Source organism: Cyrtonyx montezumae, unplaced genomic scaffold (assembly GCF_038088225.1).
Source record: "Cyrtonyx montezumae isolate F1298 unplaced genomic scaffold, pur_monq_1.0 scaffold_37, whole genome shotgun sequence".
NCBI lineage: Eukaryota > Metazoa > Chordata > Aves > Galliformes > Odontophoridae > Cyrtonyx > Cyrtonyx montezumae.
The window spans coordinates 1094909-1119535 of NW_027072042.1; the positions used below are offsets into that span (position 1 = coordinate 1094909).

Genomic DNA, 24627 nt, shown 5'->3' on the forward strand with positions numbered 1-24627 from the left:
TGTTGGCATCAGAAATTATCACTGTCTGAATTCTGCTGCTGCAAACATCTGTCTTCCTCTACAGTTGGCAGGAGTTTTGGGTACATCACTGACAGCTTTTTACTCCAAAATCCTGATGGTCAGCTATGAAAAGCAGCTGATGCTTGGAGCCCTCCTCCTAGGGCTCTCCCATCTGTTGGAATTCCAGCACATCATCCCATAGAGGAGGGCTTTGGAAATGAAAAGCTTGAGTTGGGATTCAGACCCAAACTTGAAGTGGGTGCCCAGTGTGGTACTCCGGTCCTGCCTGCATTTTTGAGGTTCTCCCTCAAAGGTTTGAGTTACTTTCTGGATTCCAGTTTTTGTGCTCATAAAACCTTCACTAACTCTGAGATTTCTGCAGGATTTTATGGTAATTGAAGTGCTAGAGCTTGCCCAGAAGGTTCTGTTCATGTCTACCTATAGTTTGGGATATACCATGGGAAATACAACTTTTGTCCCCGCAGGAGAACCTGATATTTTGGGTGTTGTTGTGGAATGCTAACTTGGATAAGTGAAAAATTGAGTTGTGTAGATTTTCTTCTGACCTAGAAGCCTCCTGAATTTTCATTCAAAACAGCTATGATGGTGTTGTCAAATCAGGAAAAAGAGGCAGTGTCATTTTTGTGCCTGTTGGCCTTCATAAATGCAGAAAATTAGACAGGTCCTATTGCAGTATCAACACCATGTCAGATGTCTCTTTTCCATAATGAAGTTTGAAAATTAAGGATGAATTGTTTATCAGAAGTGTTAGCGAATTGAAGCATTGCCTTGCTCTTCCTGCAGGATAAATTGGGGCACACAAAGAGGTAGTGACCAGAAAAACTATTACTTCTATTCTGGGAGACAGAGGTGGCAATGTTGGTGGTTCCCAACTGGTTTCACTTGCCAAGCAGAAGTTGGTTGGCTATTCCTGGTGGCTGTGATGGCTGGGTGTTTCCTGAGCATCATCAGGAGTTGATTATTAATAATTATTAGTTAGACCAACAAATGTAGCAAGAGTTGCCTGTCCTTACAGGACAGAAATTGAGACCTAAACGCTTATATTACAGGAGCTATTCTAACCAGCTAAACTAGCACTCAGAAAGGAACATGTTTGTCTCATGGGCAACGTGCATGTGTTTTTTGTTTTCCCACAGACCTGGATTTCCAAGAGCCTCTCTCCTCACCCAGAGGCACAGCTGAGATAGGGAACTTTCAGCCCACAGAGCTCTGCGAAGACATCAGCGCGTGCAAAGCGCTTAAAGACTGAAGCTCTTCCCGCTTGCTTCCTGATAATGCCATCCCGAGTGACAGAAATGTCATGAGTGTGATTTATCTGTGCCCCTTGCAGCTCTGTGCTTTCCTTTCTGCCCTGGTGGTAACTTCAGCAGTGTGTGGTCTCCCTGTGATGGTACACAGCTCTTAAATCTGTGCCTGTTTTTTGTCTTCCAGCCTCCAGACGAGTACCGCCTAATCTGGATCACGTCTGATCTCATTTCCTTTATCGTAATTGTAGGAGTTTTTATATTCCAGAAGTAAGTAGCATTGTGATGGCTCAACTCTCGTGTATTTGTGGCGTGTGTTTTCATTGAGAGTGTGGGGTAGAGACGGAAGAGAGGACCATGGTGCTCTTTGGGCACGTGGATTGCCATAGCAGGAAAAGTGCTGATTAAAAATTCCTACAAAGACTGCAAACGATAATTAATTCCACGTCTGAGATGACATTTGAATTCGATGAAGTCACTGCTTTAAGAAGAATAAGAGATCTCACAACGTGACTCCTGGCAGCCTCCTTGCTCTTCTCATAAATGTGCATGGGAGAGAAACCTTAGGTGTTTTTAGGGACTTTGAAGGAGAGGAAGTAATTTAAGTTTCTGCAATTACAGTTTTTACAACGGGGCTCTCTTTTAGTTTTTCTAAAAGCAGTTGGCTTCCGTTGGGATGGAGAGAGATGCAAAACTGTTACAGCTAAGCAGCTCCAATCAGTTGCTCAACTGGATGCTTGGAGAAAAATTCCCCTTTTTTCAAAGCAACTGGGGTGGCAGAAGCCTCTAGCAGGTCAAGGTCCTTGAACACAGGCATGGAACAGAAAGGCTGGGAGCAGGGCAAGCTTAAGACACTGATGAATCAGTAGGAGACAAATCGGCTCGCTAATGGTAGAGTTGGCCAAACCACCCTCTTGATTATAAGGGAGGAAATGATGGTGTTCTCCTGGCAATGTGCCTGTCCTCCTAAGAGGCACTTCAGCTGTCAGTGATGACACTGAAATAACCCTCTCAGGGAAAGAGCTGCTCTTCTTCCAGCGACAAGCAGCAACCTTCTCCTGGGAAAATGTCATTCTGAAATTACACCTCTCTCTTCGCCCAGCTTTGTAATCTCATCTGCTTTAGCATGCACGAAGCACTATACTAGAGACAGCGAGGGGCTTGTGCTTTCCTTCTTTCTTGATCTCCAAAGTGCCTTTGTGTTAGGAGTAGCAAATTCATTTCCTTCAGCTTTATGAGCCAGTGATTTTGCTGTCACGCTGCCCCAGATCATCTGCTTGCAGCAATCCCTTTCCCTCCCCAGGGCAGATAATTACCTGGGCATTTTCACCATGTTACAGCAAGCTATTGCTCCTGCCAGCACCTGCTATGAGTTTGACTTCAGGCCATATGTTGGGTCTGTTGATAATTATGTCCTTCTAAATTTGCAACTCGCACAGTCCCAGCCTGGTAGACCAGTGCCCAGTAGGTCACCCATTCCAGCACAGCATAATAGGATGAGAAGCAGATTCAAACCCCTCTCAGATTCGATTTACCAACACTTAATGAAAACAACGACCTAAATGAGATTTACCAGTGTGTTTATAATTTTACTCAGTAGTCTGGTGATTCAAATTGCAGCCAATTAAACCTCTCCTCCAGAAAGGCCTTGTGGCTGTGTTGTCTGGAAGCTTTCTCTACTCCCTCAGATTCATCAGTGGGTTTAATAAGAGATTTCCCTGTCGTTCAGACCTTCATTTCTCTGTCAGGTACAGAAATACACTGGGGAGCCTGAAGGCAGGGACTCAGCTCCTTAATGCTCTTCTATCAAGAGCAGAATTTAAAGGCCATGGCAGTGAAGTAATTCATGGAGTCCTTAAGGTTGGAAAAGACCTCCAAGATCGTCCAGTCCAACCGGTGACCTTTCACCACTTGAAGACTTTTGCATCATCTCCCAAAGTCAGTTTGGCATGCTTTGTCACACTCAGAAGACCACATCCAAAAGAGTTAAACCAAATCATGCTGTAAGCTATAGGTCTGCTACCTGACATTCCGATGTACGGACTCTTCCTCTCCCCATGATGATTTTCCAGCTTGGAGATGGTTTGGTGGAGCAGGGAGAGAAGAAACAGGGAGAGGGGGTGGAAGGATTATGGGATTTCTCTCCCTTGGGACAACTCAACCCCAAGTCAGTAGAAGGAAGGAGAATAACTCCAGCATCAGAAGTTGGATTTTCTACAACAGAAGAACTGCCATCTTGAGAGCTCCTTCTCTGTGCATCCCACCCAGGAGATGCCCATTTCCCTGCTCTTCACGGCTCCAGGAAGCGAGGCTTGACATTTGGCCTTCAACGTGTCATGTGTTTTTGTTTGTGTATGTGGTTGTGTTGTTGGTTTTTTTTTCCTGAAGTCCTTTATGGGGCAAAACAGAGCTGCTTCCTCCACGCAAGGACGAGGGGTGGGTGGGAACAGAGGCACTGCTTCGATGTGCTTGTCTCTCTCCTCTGCATGGCTTGTCTCTCCTCTGTAGGGCAGGGATTGCTCCTGCTCTTCTACTACTTCAGCTCTGGGAACAGGATCGTGGCAGGCTCTCCAGAAGGGAAATACCAACTGTGATGACTTCTAACCAGTCTTTTTTGCCTCTTTGCCTTGTTTATTTTCTTACTGCTCTGACTGTTGTGCATGTTCCTCCTCTTTCTCTCTCTGCTGCATTCTGGCATCTCACAGCTATCACATGATCAGGTAATTCTGGTGCTTTCCTCCTCCTCCTCTTTTTTATTCAACCTTCCTTTCTCTCTTTCTTTCTCCCTCTCTGCTACGGCTTCACTGCAGATAGACAGTGCAGGACGCAGCTTTTCCATGATGCTTTCAAACATCTGGCTTCACAGGGGGACCATAAGAGTCAGAACATTGCATGGTCCATAGCCATGAGCACCACGGGAGCCTGATGCTGAAGCTGGCGGATGCTTTGAAGGCAATCTGTCCTTTGTTACAAAGATCAAAGTTGCTGCCTCTTAGAACAGCCCTGTTCTGAGGTCCTGCAGTGTGTTGAAACTGGGCATTTCCCACTGGAGATGATGCTTTCTCCATGGATATGATTTCACTACAGAATATCCTTTTCCTGCATTTACCAGAGGTTTTTTGAGACCAACCTTTTCTAAGCTGCCCAGTTTGAAAGAAGATGAAAACGTAACCCGTTCAATTATATCAAGCGTTGGCTCTCCAGCCTGGGAATTAATTAATAGGGCTAACAGCTGAACAGCTTTGGCTCAATGACTGCTGCACTCAGCTTTGGAGGCTTCTCCCAGTTACACTACTATGAAACTGGAAATACAGTCAGAAAATAAAAACAGCACTGTACCCAGGAATGGAACGAGCCTGGGATTTTGGATTTCAAGTGCCATAAATTGACAACCCAAATTTCTACTTACCTTGACTGTTTTCTCAGTGGTAGTTCTCATCCTGTTGAAGGAAAGCACTGTCACCTTTCTGCAGTAAAGCCTTTACCACGTCCATACACAGACCAAATTCTCCACGTTACCTTCTCCATTCCTTCTGCTTGGCACCATGGGGTTGCATTTTTGAGGACTGGCTCCTCCCTATGTGTGCTTGGCCCCCCTCTTCCCCTACCCACCACCTTTGGGGTTGGGCTTGGCCATATGGAAGCATCACCTGCTCCACCAGGTGCTTGGACTTGCAGTGTTCCACCCTCACATCACCTCACCAAAATGGGACTGGCTATGTGGCAAAGGAGGTTGAGTGTCCTCCTCCTTTCAACTCTCCATTGCTCTCTGGCACTTTTTATGTGGGTAGGGAGAAGAGAGAGCCACAGAGGAGTTGGTCAGGCTTTAGACAAGAGCAATGGAGGCGTTCAGAACCAGGTTGGATGGGGCCCTGGGAAACCTGGTCTAGTACCAGACCTGGAGATCAGGGCCCTGCCTGAGGCAGGGGGGTTGGAGCCTGATGATCCTTGGGGTCCCTTCCAACCCAAGGTATTATAGGATTCTGTGAATAGCAGGATGGGGGCTGTGTGGTTGTGGCTGGCTTGGCTCTTGGCTCACTTCCATCCTATGACCTCGGTATCAACCAACTCTGTTTTCTTCCCAGTCTCTCCTCTCCCATCTCCTTTCCCTTCCACTTCTCCTCAACCCAAGCACCCCAGTCATGGCCCTAACACGGTGTGTGCTGTCTCTGTGTTGTTGTCCCAGTATTTTTTAGTCTGTTCGTACCCCATGTCCGTCTGGTCTGCTTTGATGCCTCCCAGAACACGACCAACCTGCTGTCTGTCGGGCACAACGAGCCCTGCTCTGGGCTGCCCTTTTTGCACGTGTGGCCGGTCACAACAGAGTCCAAGGGGGTAGGAGAGGTGTTATTTCCTATTAAATAAGCTTCCTGGTGACCCTAAGTCTCCTGAGCTCAGCAGAAAATGTTTCATGCAGCATCGATTGGGGTCGTATCACGGTTAAATAGACCGATGGCGCCTCTGCTAAGGGTGTCTTTCAAAATGGGGTTGGTTATTGGGAGCTTGGTTTGCTTTGCATGGGGCTGCAGGCAGCTGGAGAAGCTAACTGTTAATTGCATGACCCTTGCAAATTTGGGCTGGTTTTGATGTTGCTCCTTGGGTGCGTTCTATTTGAATATGCATCCCAGCTATGAGCCCTGCTCTGCTCCTCTTACCTGGGGCTGAAATCCCCTCCTGGATGCTCAGGAAGTCCTGACTGGACCTACTAACACTCTGAACTAGCCCAGAAAAGGGCCACAAAATTTTAGGGGAGAGGACTCAGAGGACACCTGGAGTCAGTGTGCTTCAGCTCAGGTGGGTGCACAAACTTTACCCGGAGAAGTGGTACAAGAGCTGCTGGAGCTGGGGCGTCCTGTCCAGAGCTCTGTGCCCTAAAGGGGCCCATGCCCTCTATGGGAATTCTTGACCCTGTGAGTAAGAGATCAGCATGCCTTTCAGCCATGCAACACAGCCTAATAGTGCACATCCTAATGCTGTGGGCACATGGTTGTGTTGACAAAGTGTTTTGGTCCTGATTAAAGAATTTCTTATCCTGTGAGACCCCGTGCACATACCAATCTTAGTTGGATCTGCCTCTGTGGACCACTAAGGGAAAAATGGTCATCTTCCAAGTTGAAGTAGCTCAGATTAGATGATGATGACGAAATAAAAATCATGGTTTTAGGTTTTGGTTTTTCTTCCTTTTCTATGTTTTAATATCTTCACCCCCTCGTGCTGCTTCTGGGTTGCTTTTGTGCTTGGGTCCATGTGGCCACCCCACTCCATCCCACTTCATCTTCCTTCTGTCACACAGCCCTGTCTGCCTCTATACTCCAACAGTGTAATGTCACCCACTGGGATTCATGGGAAAAAAAAAGTGGAAACCATGAAAATCAGCACCAGACAGATTTATTTTATTTCATTTTGAATGGAAAAACGCCAGGACCTCATGTGTGATTGTTTCAGGCCAGTGCTGTGGGCCCACATTGGTAATGTGTGGAGCTTCTCAAATCTGCTTGTGGGGTGGGGACAAGGTTAGAAATGCAAGAGAAGGCAGTTGTCACTCACCATCACCCTCCCCAAGGAAAAAAAAATAAAAATAAAGAGAAATAAAATGAAAAACCCAGAGATATCACATTTTTATTCTGTGGATAAGCCACTAGATGGTGCCAGAAGATTGGAAAATCTGTAGGCCACCCTAAATCTCTGCTGTTTTTCCACCCAATAGCTTTGTTACGTCCCTGGCTCTGGCAGGAAGAATGGGAATCATTGAAACCTTCCTCTGTGTGCAAGAGGTGGAACAAATCGTTGGGGTTGGGGGCTATGAAAACCCACTAAGCAGCAGTTTCCCTTTATTTGAAGGAAATATTCCTCCAATTCCTATATTTCCTTTGAGGATCTGTGTGACAGGGGTGCTCACAGAGTGAAAAGAAGAGCTTTAAAAGCAAAACCCTACTTGGCTTTGCTGCTGCTGTTGATTACTAACGCTCAGCACTTTCCTTATATGCACTTTTAGAATGAAAAGCCTGCCTGGTGTTCGTGTGCAGCCAGGTTCTCATCAGCTCTATGTTGTCGTCCGTGTGATGGAAATTTGTGGTGAAGCTAAAAAAAAAAAAGAAAGTGTGCATTTTGGGTTGGATTGGAAGCATTTAAGCAAAGACCTGGCAAGTGGGAGAGGGAGAAGTTCTCCCTGCCCTGGGAGAACTTCCATCCAGGGGCATCGTATGTGATGATCTACCTGCACTGAGAGAGCTCGTGCTTTCCTTCTGAGCGTCTCATGCTGATGGCTTTGCTGCGTGCCTCAGGAATTTTTCTTTGAGTTCTCCTCTCCTGCAGATGTGAGCATGACGTGCAGCGAGGAAAAGGAAGTTTCTTTACTTGGCTCAGTCTCTGCTCCCTCGTAGCCATCCTAAGAGTCAAAATAGTTCACCTCCCGAGGGCAGTTGGCCAGCTGATGTGGTGCAGAGAGGTTTTGGGTGTCTGCAGTCCTTGTTGAAATTTGCGGGGTTGGGATGCCGAAGGCGGTTTAGAGGTGACTTGCTTTCATGTCTGTACCCTCCCTGAGATCACATGCTCATCTCTGAACATCCTCCTACCATGCGGGGTTGTGTAGGCGCAAGGGCATGGAAGCGTTCAGGGTCTGTGGGACTTAATCTTCCAAGTTTTGGTGGCCACTTTGAGGGAGACCCAGCCCCTGACATCCCCTTCGTCTCTTGCAGGTGGCGTTTAGGAAGCATCAGGACCTACAACCCAGAGCAGATCATGCTCAGTGCTGCTGTCCGTCGGTCCAGTCGGGACGTCAAGATCATGAAGGAGAAGCTGATCTTCTCGGGTACGGATTGGGGCTGGCGGGTTCAAACTCTTCATCCTTCAGTTATCGCCCAGCTACTGGAGGAGATAGAGTCACAGAGTCACCAAGGATGAAAAAGACCTCTAAGACCACCAAGTCCAACCTCAACCCCTCCTCACCACATCTACTGACCAGATCCCTCAGTGATACGAGTGTCGTCTCCAACTGGTGACCCAGTTGTGAGATACAGTCACTTTTGGGATGTGGTTCTGGCTCATCAGTCCCATACAAGTGTGGGTCTGAGCACCAATTTGTTCTTAAATCCTGCATTTAACATTAAGAAAAAGTTTTGGGGTAGGCCTGGATCCTTGTTGTGGTAGGCCTGGATCCTTGTTGTGGTAGGCCTGGATCCTTGTCGTGGTAGGCCTGGATCCTTGTCGTGGTAGGCCTGGATCCTTGTCGTGGTAGGCCTGGATCTTTGTCGTGGTAGGCCTGGATCCTTGTCGTGGTAGGCCTGGATCCTTGTTGTGGTAGGCCTGGATCTTTGTTGTGGTAGGCCTGGATCTTTGCTGTGGTAGGCCTGGATCTTTGTTGTGGTAGGCCTGGATCTTTGTTGTGGTAGGCCTGGATCTTTGCTGTGGTAGGCCTGGATCTTTGTTGTGGTAGGCCTGGATCTTTGTTGTGGTAGGCCTGGATCTTTGCTGTGGTAGGCCTGGATCCTTGTCGTGGTAGGCCTGGATCCTTGTCGTGGTAGGCCTGGATCCTTGTCGTGGTAGGCCTGGATCTTTGCTGTGGTAGGCCTGGATCTTTGTTGTGGTAGGCCTGGATCCTTGTCGTGGTAGGCCTGGATCCTTGTCGTGGTAGGCCTGGATCTTTGCTGTGGTAGGCCTGGATCCTTGTCGTGGTAGGCCTGGATCTTTGTTGTGGTAGGCCTGGATCTTTGCTGTGGTAGGCCTGGATCTTTGCTGTGGTAGGCCTGGATCCTTGTCGTGGTAGGCCTGGATCCTTGTCATGGTAGGCCTGGATCCTTGTCGTCCTCCCAGCCTTTCCATGTCGGCATTCCTCTCAGTGTGTCTGTCCAAGCCCACCTCCAAGAAAGGTCTCAGAAATGTGTACCAAGAAGGAAACATTCCCCTTCACAAAGCTGAAGTCAGTGTGTGAAGCTGGAGTGCTCACATTTGAAGGAATATGACTATAATCTGCCCCTGGGCTCTATTCTTGACTTTCTTTCCTCATATCAGGGGCTAGAGAGCTCCAGCAGGGATTAGGGTTTACTGTACAAAGACAACTCATGCTTCAAATTTTACTGTGGGGAAAGCAGACCTGATTCTGCCCTCCAGAGATGGTCAAAATGAGCAGTAAACCCAGGTGAAACAGAGTAAGAAAGCAGTTGATAAGAGGAAAATTAAGCCTCCCCACTGTTTTCTAGGCATGAAATCTCTTAGACAAAGTACTCTCTGAGGTCATGGGTGCATGTTAATGTTTTGTGCCTCAGAAACCTATGGTTTTGCTTAGGGTTGGTGTATATGATTTGAAACATCACTGGGTGTACATTTTCCTCTCTGAAACCAGTGACTGCAGGAGTCTTCCCAGTTCCAGAACATCTAATAGGGTAGAGATGAAGTTCAGATATTTCTTTTTCCAAAGGTGAGTAATTCAGCCTGTGGCATAGCATCACGTGTGTGGCAAGGTCCAGTTTTTCTTCTGATGACAATGGGGCTTGCAGGGTCTGAAATTTAGAGATGAGCTCCAGTTTGGAGGTAATTCATAACTGGATTTTAAGCTGGGTTAATGCTACTAAAGTCAGGGGGGAATTCCCTTTGGGGTAAGATGGATCTGAATCTCAAGTTGCATCAAGAGAGATTTAGATTGGACATTAGGAAGTTCTTCACAGTGAGGGTGTTCGAGCATTGCCATGGGCTGCCCAGGTAGTGGTGGAGTCCCCATCCCTGGATGTACTTAAGGGACATGGATGTGGCACTAGGGGATGTGGTTTAGTGATGGCACTTGGGAGGTCAGGTTGGTGGTCGGACCGGACCGTCTTGAAGGCCTTTTCCAACCTAGGTGACACTATGATTTTACTGGCTACTCATCCATGAGGGTCTCCTGTATCTTGCACCACTGTGACGATGTCTTCCCTCCTTTACCCTCCCCAGAGATCAACAATGGTGTGGAGACCACAGACGAGCTGTCCCTCTGCTCTGAAAATGGCTACGCCAACGAGATGGTCACCCCCACGGATCATCGGGACACCAGGCTGCGGATGAACTGAGGGGCTCCAGCCCAACCCCACATGTGGCCAACCCCCTGTTCACTCTGGCAATGAGAGCCACGCTCTCCTGCTTGCCATGGGATGGGAAACGTTGAGGAACTGCTGGTTGGGCAGAGACCCCTTCCCATTCCACTATCAGTGGCTGCTCCACCTCCCTGGTTGTGAGATTGAGGGGCTTTTATTTTTTGTAAATATGTAGAAAATCTGATTTTTTTTGTCTTTTTTTTTTCTTGAGCGTCATTTTTGCAGGGCATGAGTGGAAATACTGTGTTCATTAAACCCTCTACGTTATGGTTGAAGTTACTTGAACCTCGACGTGACAGCCTAAAGTCCCCCTGGGGGGAGTCTGGGACAGTTCCCCCCACCCCGCTCCATTCCTCCCCTTGATGCATTGACTGTGTAGCTGAACTGTTTAAACTGTATGTGGTGAAGTTCTTGTGAAGTGTCATTTTTGTTCTCCCTGTTTTGTTTTTGTTCCTCCCCCCCTTCCCTTCCTGGGCAATGAAGTGTTGGCTATGACTGAACAGGAGGTTGCTTGGAGGAGAGCAGCTTTCCTTGGAGATGGAGAGGAGATGGCACTGCTCTTCCGTGTCGGAGTTCAGAGCTGGGGGAGGAGTTGCACTGGCTCAGACACTTGGGCACGTTCTCTCTGGCCCATCCTCCTTTCCCCAAAACCTGGATGTTGACAGAAAAATGTCCTTCTTGAAATATCTGTAAGCAAATCCTGGGCAGTAGCTGCAGATTGGCCTCTGCTGGCAGCAGTGCTTTGGTTTTGTTGTTGTTTTTCTGTCTTCTCCATGAGTTGGGCTCCAGTGGGTGCCTGGATGGCTTGCAAAAAGCAATGCCAAGGGCACAGTCACTGTTGCCATCTGGCTGAAGTGCCTGCCACGCCACGTGGCACTCGTGGTTGCTCCTTATTTCACTGCATCCATGCAGGAGGAGGAGGAGCAGCAGCAGCGTGAGCCCCTCTGTGCCCAACAGATGCCCCTGGGTGAAGGAGATGTAAATAGTTTGGAAGCTAAAGTAGCCCAGGACAGTAATTTATTCCTGCAAGGAGATGTTTCCTCCTTGCTTTAAAACCAGCATCTTCAAAGCTGCATGTTGGCGTCCTCCAGAGGAGCAACAGTCTTGCAGCAGATGCACACTCCCAGTGTAAAAGGCTTGAAAACAAAATCCTAGAGCAGAGGTTTAAAAAACAACCATGAAATAAGGCTTAGAGACCACACCAATGGCAGTTGCATTTTATCCCTGTGCCGATACAGCCCAGGGGTGGGCTGCTCAGCTCCCTGCTCTCAGTCTCCAAGGTCTCACTAAGAAGAGCCTGGTTTTGGGTCACCATGCTGCCTGCACCAAGCTGGTTCCCAAGGCAGCTGAATGAAGCTGGAAGGCTGTCAGTGATGTGAATGGCTCTTGGCTCAATCCCCATGGCCTTCTGGTGTTGGGTCACTCCTTTCCTCACCAGGTCATGGTCGGAACAATGTGCAAAGTGGGAAAGGCCATCGAGTGCAAGCTTCCATTGAAGCTTGGTGTGTCCTGCCTAGGAAATGCCAGGACGATGGGAGTTGTTTCCCATGGAGGGAATGTGACCTTAAGTTTGGGCTGAGCCCTCTAGCTGAGCCCTGGGAGAAGTTGCCTCGCAGAAAAGGGAGGTTTGGAGGATGCTGATGTGCCTCCTGCTGGACACCTAAAGCAAACCTGGAAAAGCCAGAAAAGCAAGCCACAACCATCAGCCTCGAGCAGGTTGTCCTTGTCGTGGCAGCACTGAAGTTCTGAATTTTGAATGTACTGAAGTAGCGTTTTGAAACCTCAAAATCTTGGGTTCGGTGCATAAGAATTAGAGTGCAGAAGAGGTCACTGCAGCTGTGTGAAAGAAAAGATGGCATGCCAAAGTGATGTAAGGAAAATACCTCTATTAACAGTGCAAGTAAACAATTCCGAATTGTGATGCTTTAGTGCACACCTTCTAAGCAGTGCAAATTGAGACTTTAATTCGTCTGCATCTACCCTGGGTTTTCATGAATGTAGATGGAACAAGTCTCTAGACTGTGCTCCCTCTTATCCTCCTCAAACACTGATCTTCTCAATGGTACTCTCTCGAGTCTGTGAAATGTGGTGGGTGACGATTTCTTTTTTTCTGAAGAATTGCAAGGTTTTGGTGGATTTGAAGGTTTTTGAGAGCAGAGTTGCTTCTCCCCTTAATGAGGTGCTGCCTTGAAACCTTCCTGGAGGATTGTCCTTGCCGAGTGAGAGCTGTTGTTGAATCTTGGCATCTGTTGATAATCACCCGCATGTTCTGTTTTTATCCTCAGAGATGATGACATTGTTGAAAGGTGAAGTGCTTAAAAGCTTGGAAGTGTTAAAAGCCATCCAACCAAGAGTCACTGTCTTCACAATTCATTTTCTGATGAGACCCAAACAATGCATAATGCGCCGACTGTTACTGTTATCGTCCTGAAGATTTGCTACATTTTTTTTTAAAGGAATATACTTTTTTGATGAAAATAGAGCTAGACCAAAACGAACTCTGCGATGCTCTGTGAAATAAACTGTCAGTATTCCCCTGCCAGTCTGTGAGGTTGTTGTGTGTTCTGGGCTCGAGCGCTCTTCTTGCATTGACCTTTCGTGTATTTCTGCATTTTGTGCTTTGTAGGAGAACCTCAAGGTCTGACCTCGGGTTGGGAATTAGGAACAGTTTCTATTTCTTCTCCGAAAGAGTGTTAATGCATTGGCACAGGCTGCCCAGGGAGGTGGGAGAGTCACTGTCCACAGAGGGTTTCCAGAACTGTGGAGATGTGGCACTGAAGGACGTGGTCAGTAGGATGGGTTGGGGTCGGGTTTGGGGGTCTTGGAGGTTTTTTCCAACCTTAACGATTCTATGACCAGAGAAAGGTTTGGAGATCCTCCTTTCTGACATCAGTAGCTGTGCTGCATCCTCCCTGCCGTCCACATTTTGTCTGACAGTAGTTGATAAGCAGTAAAGTGGAGAGGATGTGGCTCTGCAGACCCAAGTCTGGAATGATAACTTGCCGAATAAATATTTGGTGCTTGTGGCCACATGGGGACAATGATACACCCGTGTCACTCATCTGGCAGCAGTTTTAAGCCAAAGAAACAGGAGGCAATTTACTTCTAACACTCACTATGCAAGTCATTGCCCCAGGGTGCTGTGAAGACCAAAAAACATGAGCGTGTTTGAATTGGAATAATTGGCTCTTACGTCCATCAGCACTTATTAAACTCAATAGCCCGGATGTAAGACCCAGCTTGAGAAGTCCCTGAGCAGCACTTTGCTGAAAGTGTGTATTAAAGGAAAAGCTTGCTTCGTGTTTGCTCTAATTCTTATTCTTCAGCCCAAGATCTGCTCCCAGCTGCAGACAGAGGGTGCTTTGGGTTAGAAGGGGATCTCGTCTAGGCCAGGCTGGGACTGTTCTTTGTTAAGCAGCTGTTTTCTCCAGCCTATGAATGGCTGCATTAAGGGACAGATGAAAGGGATTAAAGAAAACACAACAGTATCTCATTGGTTGGTGGTGGATAGTCAGTCCTTGGGTTTGACTGGCTCGGGGAATACCATCTGAGTGTGAAAAATAAAATTCCCCTAAGGGGAAGAGGGAGAGCTCCTGATTTCCACAGTACCGAATAATCCATAAGGGGAGGCTGTGATTGCTGTACCCTTGGGAAAGGCACTAAAAGTTGAAGGCAGAGAAATAAGAGTCATGTAGCCTGTGTCTGTTCTTCAAATAAAAGAGCTGAGGATTGGCTGCTGGCTCTAAGCCCAAACGGCTTGGGAAAGCCAGCGTTGTGCTATTTAACTCTTTCTTCTTCTCTAAAACTGCCCTTATTCATGCAAGTTTAGTGGTACAGCTGTGTTAGCTCTCACAGGACCTGGGGACCATGCCTGCACCCTCACTTTACTCATAGAGTTGTAGACTTGGGTCTGGGAGGTGATGCTGATGTGGCCACGCCATAGGTCTACAGTAACCTGCCATACAAAGCATCTCTTATATCCCTGCTAAAGCTTTCACGTGTCTCAGAGCTTGCAAAAAGTGGCCATGAGAAGTCCAGCTGTGCTGTGAGTGGCAGCAGTGACACGGGGCTGAAGGCTTGCTCTTGGTGCAAGGCAGCATCTGCTTGGCTGGAGCAGAGGTCAGGTTAGTGTGGGGAGTGACCACGGGTGAAATAGGAAACTGATATTTTTCCTCTTAAGCATCTTGTGTTTTCTCCCTCTCTTCTTCCTGGACCAAGTTCCTGCTCCAGTCATTATTCTGTCTTCCTCATCTTTTTCACTCTTCTGCCTTGGTCTCCTCCTGGATGCCTTTCACTGCTGCTAATTGGACGAGGGTAGGAAGAGTCTCCTGACTCTCTGTAGCCAGGTGAAGCCATGGGCAGTGCTGCCAGGGACTGCTATCCTGGACAGTATGCACTTCCATCCCTTCCCCTTCCCGTTTCTTTCTCTTTCTGACTCAATGACTCTGCTGCTCCTTTCATTCCATGTTCACAAAGAGCTTTTCCCACAGTTCCTGTCTCTACAAACATCAATTTCCCTTTTGTGTCTTTTTCATGCATGTAGCTTTGTGCCTTCTGTAGGCCACGTGCCATGGGTTGATTATCTTTCATGTGAAAAAGATATTTTACAGTGGAGTAGGGCTCCCAGCTCACTGCTTCTAGTGTCTGCATCAATCCTGGGAGGAGACTCAAGGCACTGGGAGCAAACAAGAGGATGAACTCTTGCCCCCACACAAGGTGTCCTCACTGCAGTGCTGCTTATCAGACACCCCAGTGTCCTCTTACAGATACCTGGGGTATTTAACGCCCTCAGTTTTGTGCAATTTGACCATAAGCATGGGGTGTAGCACAGCCTTTACACAGTGACAGCCACGCTGGGACACAGAAGGGGCCAAGCACAGTGCAGGTTGCCTGTGAAAATGTGCTATTAGGTGGCCTGGCATGAACACAGGGGCAGGAACACCAAGGAAGGATGGCTTTACTGGGGTAGCAACAGGCAGGGTTGGTTGTTCTTTGTATTTCTGCTTAGTGTGAAATGATACGAAGTGATGCTGGGCAAGGGAGGGAATGGGCTGCATTGCATCAAGGGTTTTGGCAATCTTGAGGTGGATGGTTACCTCACGAGGCCAACGCTGTCTTCCTCAGGGCTGCTTTGTTCCCTGCTATGATCTTCTGAAAATTCAGCCAGCAATAGCATTGAGTTGGAGGAGAGCCACATAGGGCAAACCTTCCTGTCTGTCCTTGTGGATCTAATTAGCTAATTATCACACATTAATGAGGGGCACTGTGCCTTCTGCCTGACCCAGTCTATCCCTGTTACAGGCACCCTATTTTGCTCACAGAGATGTATTTTACTTACTGGATTTAGTGTGATTTCCAGCAAGCTGGAGTCTCTATCCAGTGAATCATTCCACCTGGACCCCAATTTGCTCTCCAGATGGCTCGTCCCTCTTAAGCTTGCCCTGGTGTGCTGTATTTTCCCCTATCCTCGATGAGTTTTCCCTGGCTCCTCCCAGGCTGGCTGTTACTGACAGCTGCATGGCTAATGCCCTGTAGCTCTCCGGCAGAGAAACAAAAGCAGATTTCTCCCCCACCTCTTCAGCAGAGAGCATAAAGGCAATGCTTTTGTGCTTCCCCAAGCACTGCCAGGGACAGGCTGAGCGTGCTTAGTGGAGGAGACTCATCCCTGTGCAGAACCCCGATGTGGATGGGTGATCTCCACGAGGGAGGCTGTGTTTGTTAGGTCCCACCTGGAGGACTCAACCATTGGGTCAGGTAACGTTGAGCTTCGTGTTCTAGCAGCTGGGAGAGCTTTATCCCCATGAACACAGAGATCACTGCTGTGCTGTGCTGGCATGGAGGGATGCATGGGTAAGGGCACTGGGCGAAGCTCGCTCTCTCCTCGGAGCTGACATCATGGGCAGAATAGGAGGGGTGTGAGCTGGGGAGAGAACTTTGAGTTTATCCAGGGGAGGTCTCTCTTTGTAAGCTTACTGACACCAGGGGCTTGGAAATTTGCACGGATCAGGGTGAGAAATGATGAAACGAGGGATGTTTGTCTTCTTTGGCTGAAGCTGGCAAAATGCGGAGTTCACTGTGCTGCCTTTGTTGTAACTTTTCTATATCATTTTGAACTGACAGGATTTCCCTTCTGGAGCATGAGCACTTCTCAGTGCCATTTGGGATGCCTGGAGTCCCCACCTGTTCCCCCAGGGTTGCTTAGGGGTTTACGTAGGGCTTGTTGCACTGCCTCACTGCTCCTCAGGTCCCAGTATGCCCCCATGGCAGGAGTAGGACTGCCCTCCTTGACACCCCACCTGAAAGCTTGATGCTGGCTCTTAAAAGAGATGGCATTGCCATGCCTCTTATTTAACTCTCAAACGATGCAGCAGTTGGGCAAGCAGGGAGAGACCTAGGTTCAATTGCTCCCAGGACTTGTGTTTGTGCAGCAGCAGTTGGTGGGGATGGTTCTTGGGAAGAAGTAAGTGGTACACGGATGGTTTGAATTTGGTAGGGTGGGGAAATGAGCTTAACAGGAGCTCTGAGATGTCAGAAGGGAAGGAAATCCTGTGGGACTTGTTAATAAAGAATAGACTGGGGAAGGCAACTGGCTTAGAAAGAAAAATCTACAAGCAAAAGAGTTTGGTGTACTGGGATGGGGTTGGGAATATCCTAGAGGCCACATCTGGGTTTTGGTTTTGAGAAAATGTTGGTTATAGAGGATGAGCTCCTCTGGGTGAGGATAAAGTCTGCCTGTGTGGATTTGTGCTGCCTAATGTCACCGAGAACGATGCAGAAACCACAGTGCTGTTGGATACTGTGGTCAGGTATTTTAATAACCATTCTGATCTGTCACCTCCCGCACTGCTTCCCAGTCAAAATGCATCGGATGATGAAAGAAGAATCAAGCTACAGGACAAGTGGCCTGGAAAACGCAACGCGTGACACAAGCAAAGAGCAGCTGCACGTGAAGCTCTGCAGTGGGTCCTGCCACGCTGAGCAAATCCTCCAGACTCTGAACACCTACAGGCACGGCGGCATCTTCACAGACGTGGTGCTGTTAATTGACGGGCAAGAGTTCCCCTGCCACCGTGCCACTTTGTCAGCCAACAGCACTTATTTCCGGGCGATGTTTGGTGGCAGTCTCAAGGAAGGCCACCAGAATATTGTCAACATCCAGAAGATTTCTGCTTCCACTATGTCTCTCCTTCTTGACTATATGTATGGGGGGAGCATCGTCATTCAAGAAGACAATGTGGAGGGCATCTTGGAACTGTCTGACTTGCTGCAGATCTCCAAGCTTAGGGATGCTTGCATCAGCTTCCTTGAAGGGCAGCTTCACCCCTGCAATTGTTTGGGCATCATGAAGTTTGCTGATTCGTTCTCCATCGCATCCCTGACAGAAAAAAGCAAGAGGTTCATGCTGGAGTGTTTTGTGGAGGTGTCGTGCCATGAAGAGTTCCTAGAGATGGGCGTGAAGGAACTGGTTGAGTATTTGTCTGATGAGCAGCTGGTGGTCCCCAAGGAGGAGGTGGTCTTTGAAGCAGTCATGCGCTGGGTGCGACACGACGTACCTGCTCGGAAGGGAGCCTTGAAGGATCTCCTTGAGCACGTGCGTCTGCCACTGCTCAACCCCACCTACTTCCTGGAGAAGGTAGAAATGGATGAGCTCATCCAGGACTCAAAGGAGTGCATCCCTCTGCTGCACGAAGCCCGCAAGTACTACATCCTTGGGAATGAGGTCAGCTCTCTGAGATCGAGGCCCAGGAGGTAAAACCCAATGTCACCTTCCCTAGACCTGCGTGGTTCTGTTTCACGTATCTTAAAGCTGGGCTGGAGTTCTTTGATTAGTATCAGAGGAACGTGAAGGTTGGAAAAGCACTCCAAGATCATCCAGCCCATCTTCACCATGCCCAATAAACCACTGCTATTTATAGTAACAGTTTTCAACAGTTTTATTACTGGTAGTAACTATTTTAAACTAAAAGAAGGGACGTTTATGTCAGATGCAAGGACGAAATTCTCTCCTTAGAGGTGGTGAGATCCCAGCACTGCTGCCCAGAGCTGAGGTGCATCATCCCTGGAGGTGCCCAACGTTATTGATGGGGCACTGAGCTGATGGGGGACACCCAGCACACAGCAGGGGTTGGGGCCGGGTGAGCTTTAAGGTCCTTTCCAATCCAACCATTCTGTGATTCCTTTTTCCTTTTACTTCACTTCAGCCTTCCAGCTATCAGCATGGTACCTAGCTCAAAGGCGTAGCTGCATGGTCAGGAATTAATGTCCAGGAAAAAAAGGAAGCTACAGTCCAAGTAGTTATGTAGGCACCTCAAATTCTTCTTTTTTTTTACCTCTGATTTATTGATTGACAAGAAGATAAAAAAATTCTGACCCAGGCAGCTGGCAGTGGAAAGTGGAAGATATAAAGGAGAACAGATTTCTGGGGATAGGGATCATCTTTGTGATTTTTTTTTTTGACATTTGGATTTTCTAGACTTAGATATATTTGAAGCCAATGCTACTGCTTCATAGTCACGCTGGTGCCTTCAGCACACGCTTGCTAAAATCACCAATGGTGGAAGGAATAACTCCATTGTGAACACCTCTGCTCTAGGATGGGTTGCTGTATCAAACCAGATGGTTTGTAAACCTTTCCCTGCTTCTCTAGAGGAAACTTGTGGCTGTGGGACCAAATTATTGTGTTCTTTTGCGCTTTGGACCAAGGAATGCAGATATTTTTTGCCTTTCAGTGGAGCAGCTTGGGTAGAAGATAGGAGTGTAGAATCATTAGGGTTGGAAAGAACACTGCTGTTGTCAAATCCAACCATGAGTTTGTGCCTGTGACTGCTCTGGACCATGTCACTCAGTGTGACATGAGCCTCTGGGGATGGTTTAAGCACTTTCAGTCTGATGTGAGGCTTGGAGTTGTTTGTGCTGAATGTGACAACAGGCCACTACACGAAGAGCTGCTCAGTAGCAGTCTGTGGTGCCTGCTTCAAGCACATAGACTAAAATTCACTGGGAACAAAACCCACTCACAGCATTCCCATTTTAACTCCCTTCCTTTTGCAACTTCAGTCTAAAGTGAACTGTCTCAGGCTGCACAAACCAAGACAGAGCTGGGGATGGTACCAAGCCTTTCAAATCCCATTCTGCCTTCTCACTTCCTCTCCTCTCTCCTCCCGCAGAGCTGTTCCTCTCTTGCCACCTACTACTTGGCAAGATTTTCCTGTCTGTCTCGTCTGCTCTCTGCTGTTAGGGATGGAGAGAATGAGATTTCCTGGAAACACTTCTCTCTCCAGGCAGAGAGCATGTTGCAGGCTGGCTGCCAGGAGCAGATTTCCACGCTTGCAGCCGTGTGTTGAGGATTAGTCTTCACCGTGCAAGAAAGGAGAGGGTGAGGGGCAGGAGGCAATCTCACGAAGGACTGTCAGAGGTCGTTCTCAATTTTCTTTCCCTACGAAGTTTGGACCCTTTCCCATCCAAGCTGAGATATTTGAATGTGCAGACGAGGGAAGGTGTGTGTGTGAAATGATTTAACTAGAAAATTGGTAGTTGATGGGGGAAAGGAGATTTCCCTACCCACTGGCTTGTGCTGCCAACATCCTAAATGGGATAGGGACTTAGGGACTTACCCATGCCTTTTGTGGTCTAGGTTCATGGAGCTGGCAGAAGTTATCATCATCATTGGGGGCTGTGATAAGAAAGGCCTTCTGAAACTGCCCTTCACTGATCTCTATCACCCAAAGAGCAAGCAGTGGACGGCCCTCTCCAGTGTGCCTGGCTACACCAAGTCAGAGTTTGCTGCTTGCACGCTGAAGAATGATGTCTACATATCAGGTGAGGTGTCCTGGGACAGCTGTAGTCCCTGCCTGGGCCTCTGTTTGGCTCCTGGGGTCTATTCACTGGAACTCATCGGCATGCATCTCAGCTCCAGAACAAAGTCACTTCTTAGTGAAGATTGGTCTGGATTTTGCTGTCCCAAGAAACAATTAGAGCCTTCTGGGGAGGATGGCACTACTGGGAGAAAACTTTCCTTCCTGATTATCTGGGGGTTTGTTTTGCAGTGTAATGAGTCAGTTTTAATGTGCCCCATCAGGGTATCCAACCACGCTGGAAGTTGTCCATCCTTCATTTAAAATACAAGGCCTGTAGAAGATCTCTGTAGAAGGGACAGTGTAGAGTAACAAGTGCCTTGAAATTCAGAGGGTATCTTCCTTGGGAAGCTGAGTTTATGTGAGAGTAACCCAACAGCAATTTCTGGCCTAGATTGCTCCATTGCATGGAAGAGCCATATAAAATAGTGGTGTGCCAGGGTGATGGGAGTGTCTTTGGGATTGTACCAGCCCTCTGTTCCTCCATTTTTCAGGGGGACACATCAGCAGCAATGATGTTTGGGTGCTGAGCTCCCAGCTGAATGTCTGGATCAAGGTTGCTTGTCTGCAGAAAGGCCGCTGGAGGCACAAAATGGCAACGCTTCAGGGCAAGGTAGGGCCTGGCCTGAAATTTGGAACAATCCCATTTGTAACAGCCTTCCCTTTTTCCCATTTCCCAGTGCAATGAGGCGTTGTCAGTGCATGTTTGTCTTCTGGGTCATTTAGAGGTGGTTTTGATGGGAGAAAACCAGGATGTTATCTTGAAACCATTAGCTCTGTGTGTTTTTTGCTGCCTGAGTTAGTCACAAAGGCCACCTGTAGCAATAAGATCTACCGTGGGCTGCCAAAAGACTTCTGCAGATGACTGTGTTGAATCTTTGAGTGAAAACTACGCAGTTTGGGGTGTTTCAAACATGGTGTGTGATGGATTTAAGGAGAAAATGTCTCTGTGGCTGGACAAGTTCCAGCTTCAGCTCTAGTACACTGTGATGTCGTGTAGTCCATCTGGTGGGTCCAGGAGTTTCTAACTGGCTTGCTTTGCTCCTTCTGTGGCAGATTTATGCTGTGGGAGGCTTTGATGGTTTTTATCGCCTCTCTAGTGTGGAGTGCTATGACACCTTCTCCAACAGCTGGTCCACCTTGGCTCCACTGCCCCAGGCCGTGAGCTCAGCAGCCGTGGTCTCCTGCCTGAACAAGCTCTATGTGCTGGGTGGTGCTGTGGATGACACTGCTAACACTGACAAGGTATGGCTGGTGCAAGAGGATGAGGATGGCTGGGAAGTGGAACTTGGGACCAAGAGGTGCAAATAAGCAAGGAACATCAAGAATGGAAGGAGACTTAAAGCAGGGGGGGGGGATAAAAAATAGTTTTCCAGGGAAGGTGGCACCTGAGCTGCACTGAGAGCAGCAACAGGGGCTCCCAGTTCAATATCAGAATATTTAACTATGTGCTGTGTCAGTTAGGACCAATTGGTAATCTGTCTGGGAGTGCTGAAGGCATAGACCCTCAAAAGAACTGCCCAAGACCCCAGCCAGGTGAAGAAGGAATGCTAGAAGCCCCCCATCTCTATGATGAGAGGCACTGTCCTCTGAGTGTTGAAGCTCCCATCCGTGTTTCTGGACCTATTTTCTTTTATTTCTAGTGGATATCATCTTCATCTGAGCAGGAAGATGAGGTAAACTTATGTTCCCATAGCTCCATTTTTCCTTTCAGGTCCAGTGCTATGATCCAGAGGACAACAAATGGACACTCCTGTCTCCCACTCCTTTCTACCAGAGGTGCATCAGTGCTGTCTGCTTGGACAACATCATTTATGTTGTAGGTGGGCTCCTCAGTAAAATCTTCAGCTATGACCCAAGGAAAGACAGCTGGCAAGAAGTGGCTGTCCTCCCTGGGCCCCTGGTAAGAGAAAGATTTAGGAATCGTGGAATTGTTAAGGCTGGGAAGGCCGATAAGTCATCCAGTCCAACCAACAACCCATACCTGTGACTCCTATTGACCATGTCACCCAATGTGACTTCAGCCCTTGTCTTAAACACTTCCAGGGACTCACCACCTCCCTGGGCAGCCTGTTCCAGTGTCTGACTGCACTTTCTGTGAAGAAATTTTTCCTAATATTCACATGACAACTTTTCCTAATATCAGGAGAGAAGCTCTGAGCCTTCTCTGTAGAATAAACCATACCCATTTGTGCTTTGCTGAGATTGAAGGTAAAGGTTTTATACCAGGGGGCTGGCATTGGCTTGAGGTTCTTCAAGTGCCTGAAACCAGAATACTGAAGTACCCCAAGAGCCATACCCCACTCATCCTGCTTATCTCCCCCCATGCAGGACAGGTGAGGGCTGAGCCCGTAGCAGTGATGCACTCCTGCTCAGTCCCGCTGCCTAAAGCTGTAGGGCCATTCCTCAGCTCTCAGTCTTTCCTTCTGCTTTCCAGGAGAGCTGTGGCCTGACAGTGTGCGGGGGGAAGATTTACATCCTGGGTGGCCGAGATGAGAACGGGGAAGGCACGGACAAAGCGTTCACTTTTGACCCTGTAACGGGAAGCGTGGAGCAGCAGCCCCCACTGCAGCGCTGTACCAGTTACCACGGCTGTGTCACCATCCTGCAGCACATGAACAGATGACCACGGGGCTTTGATAGCATCTTTCTCTTACCCAGAACCTCCCCTTGGGTCAGCGGCCACGTGTGTGGACAGGCAGCTTGTCTCTCTGCAGGGAAGGGCAACACAAGCCACTGAAGATGTGCTCCCACCACTGTTGTTTTGTGTTGTTTTTTTTTTCCCAGGCCTAATGATGCCAATGGTTTTGATGCTGATGTAGGTGAGAGGATGAAAAAGTGCTGGGCTGTGTGAAAGCTGCATTGCAGACCTTGCCACCCTCAGATTCAAGTAGGGTTGCAGCTCCTGGAACTGCTGAGTTTGACTTCTTTTAGGTTTCCTTGAATCGTAGAATGGTTTGAGTTGAAAGGGACTCCTAAAGGCCCTCTGGTCCCATTCCCCACAATGAGCAGGGCCACCTAAAGCTCCATCAGTGCTCAGAGCCTTGTCCTGACTGCTTGCTGTAAAAAAAACTTATTCCTTCTATGGATGTAGATAGTGATTTTCTGTACTGTTGGTACAAGGCTTCTCTCTGACACTCAGGGCTGTTGCAGACACAATTGCATTTACAGGATCCAGTTCTTCAGCTCTCACATATTCATGCATTTAGCTCCGTAGTGCCCCATGTCAAACCACGCTTGGTCATTGATGCCCATGAGCAGTTAATTCTACTACAGTGGACAGCTGAGTTTGAGACCTCATAGCTGATACCCCAGGAAAATGTATCTGCTAAATCCATGAAAGCCCAATTAAATAGGACACAATGAGTCCATTCTGCGTTTACTGTATGAGGGTCTGTCCCCTGAAAGCACAGAGTGCTGTCTCTTCTTGGTGGTGGGCTTGCAGTGGTAGCTGGATGGTTGGACTTTGGGGATCTTGAAGGTCTTTCCAACCTGAATCATTTTGTGGTTCCTCTGAGGACAGAAAACAAGCTGTCGAAGGGCAATTTAATTTGCAATCAAATTGCATCCACAGTTTAGTTTACAATGCAAATGATTACTTCAGAAGAAACTGTCACCTTTCATTGAGATAATTAAACGAACATGAAAGAAAGCATGATTGTATCAAGGCAGGTTGTTGATAGACAGGGACAGAGAGACCTTAGTTCTCCTATAGGCTGATGTTCTGAGGACCACAATTCTGTCTCCCCATAAAAATGAAAAAATAAATAAAGCTCTCTTACTATTCCCTGTGCCTTCAGCAATTCATTCTTTCACCTTTACTCCCATGGCATGTCTGCTTGAAGGGGTTCTTAGTTCTCCTAAGGACTGCCTGTACTTGGGAAGCCACTGCAGATGTTTCAAGAGAAGGAGAGCACACCAACCTTACAACAGCACTGAGCGTTACACTTCTGTGTTTTGTAGCTCTGTTTGGGGTGTCCTAATATGGTGTCATAGACTTTGGGACATGAGTTTTCCTAGTCCTAGGATGGGGCTTTTTCGTAGAGCATCTGACACGAGAGCTGTGCTTAAGAGGATTCCCGGTGGTAGGTTTGGTGTTGTTTGGTTGTGAATGTTATTTTTGTTCGTTTGTTTTTTCTTTCTTATATAGAAATATTCAGAAATCTGTTATTTCATACCAGTAAAGTCAAGCGAGGAAAACTCTAACACCACTGCAACGCAGAACTGTTCTTCTTGCAAGTTCCCTTTCTATGGTCTTCCTTGACCTCCCTAATTATTGTAGGGCTCTCTTGCTGTCCTTCACCCCTTTGTCTTGTAGAAATAAGCTCTCTCAGAAGAGTAGATGTCCTGGTCAGTTTTACCACGCGTTTTTGACGTGTGTTGTATGTTGCAGCAGGTGTAACACGGTGGTGAAAGTTGTGTAGGTACTAAAACATCTGCCTT

The 24627-nt window shown here is 47.9% G+C and overlaps 2 protein-coding genes across 3 annotated transcripts in view; both read left to right on the forward strand.

The window, feature by feature from the left end:
* GDPD5 (glycerophosphodiester phosphodiesterase domain containing 5) overlaps positions 1–12700 on the forward strand; it is a 158423-nt gene extending 145723 nt beyond the window's left edge. For both annotated transcript variants that reach the window (XM_065745754.1, XM_065745755.1), the window contains exons 14-16: positions 1453–1535; positions 7964–8076; positions 10191–12700. In XM_065745754.1, the coding sequence (XP_065601826.1) occupies positions 1453–1535; positions 7964–8076; positions 10191–10306 (312 nt within the window). In that variant the 3' untranslated portion in view covers positions 10307–12700. The remainder of the gene's footprint in view (positions 1–1452; positions 1536–7963; positions 8077–10190) is intronic.
* A 3318-nt stretch (positions 12701–16018) lies between these two features.
* On the forward strand, positions 16019–22810 carry KLHL35 (kelch like family member 35). Its single transcript, XM_065745720.1, has 7 exons — positions 16019–16084; positions 17185–18079; positions 19965–20149; positions 20679–20797; positions 21241–21429; positions 21899–22087; positions 22622–22810. Exons 2-7 carry the CDS (start codon positions 17190–17192, stop codon positions 22808–22810), a joined length of 1761 nt encoding a protein of 586 aa, XP_065601792.1. The 5' UTR covers positions 16019–16084; positions 17185–17189.
* Positions 22811–24627: the final 1817 nt, after the last annotated feature.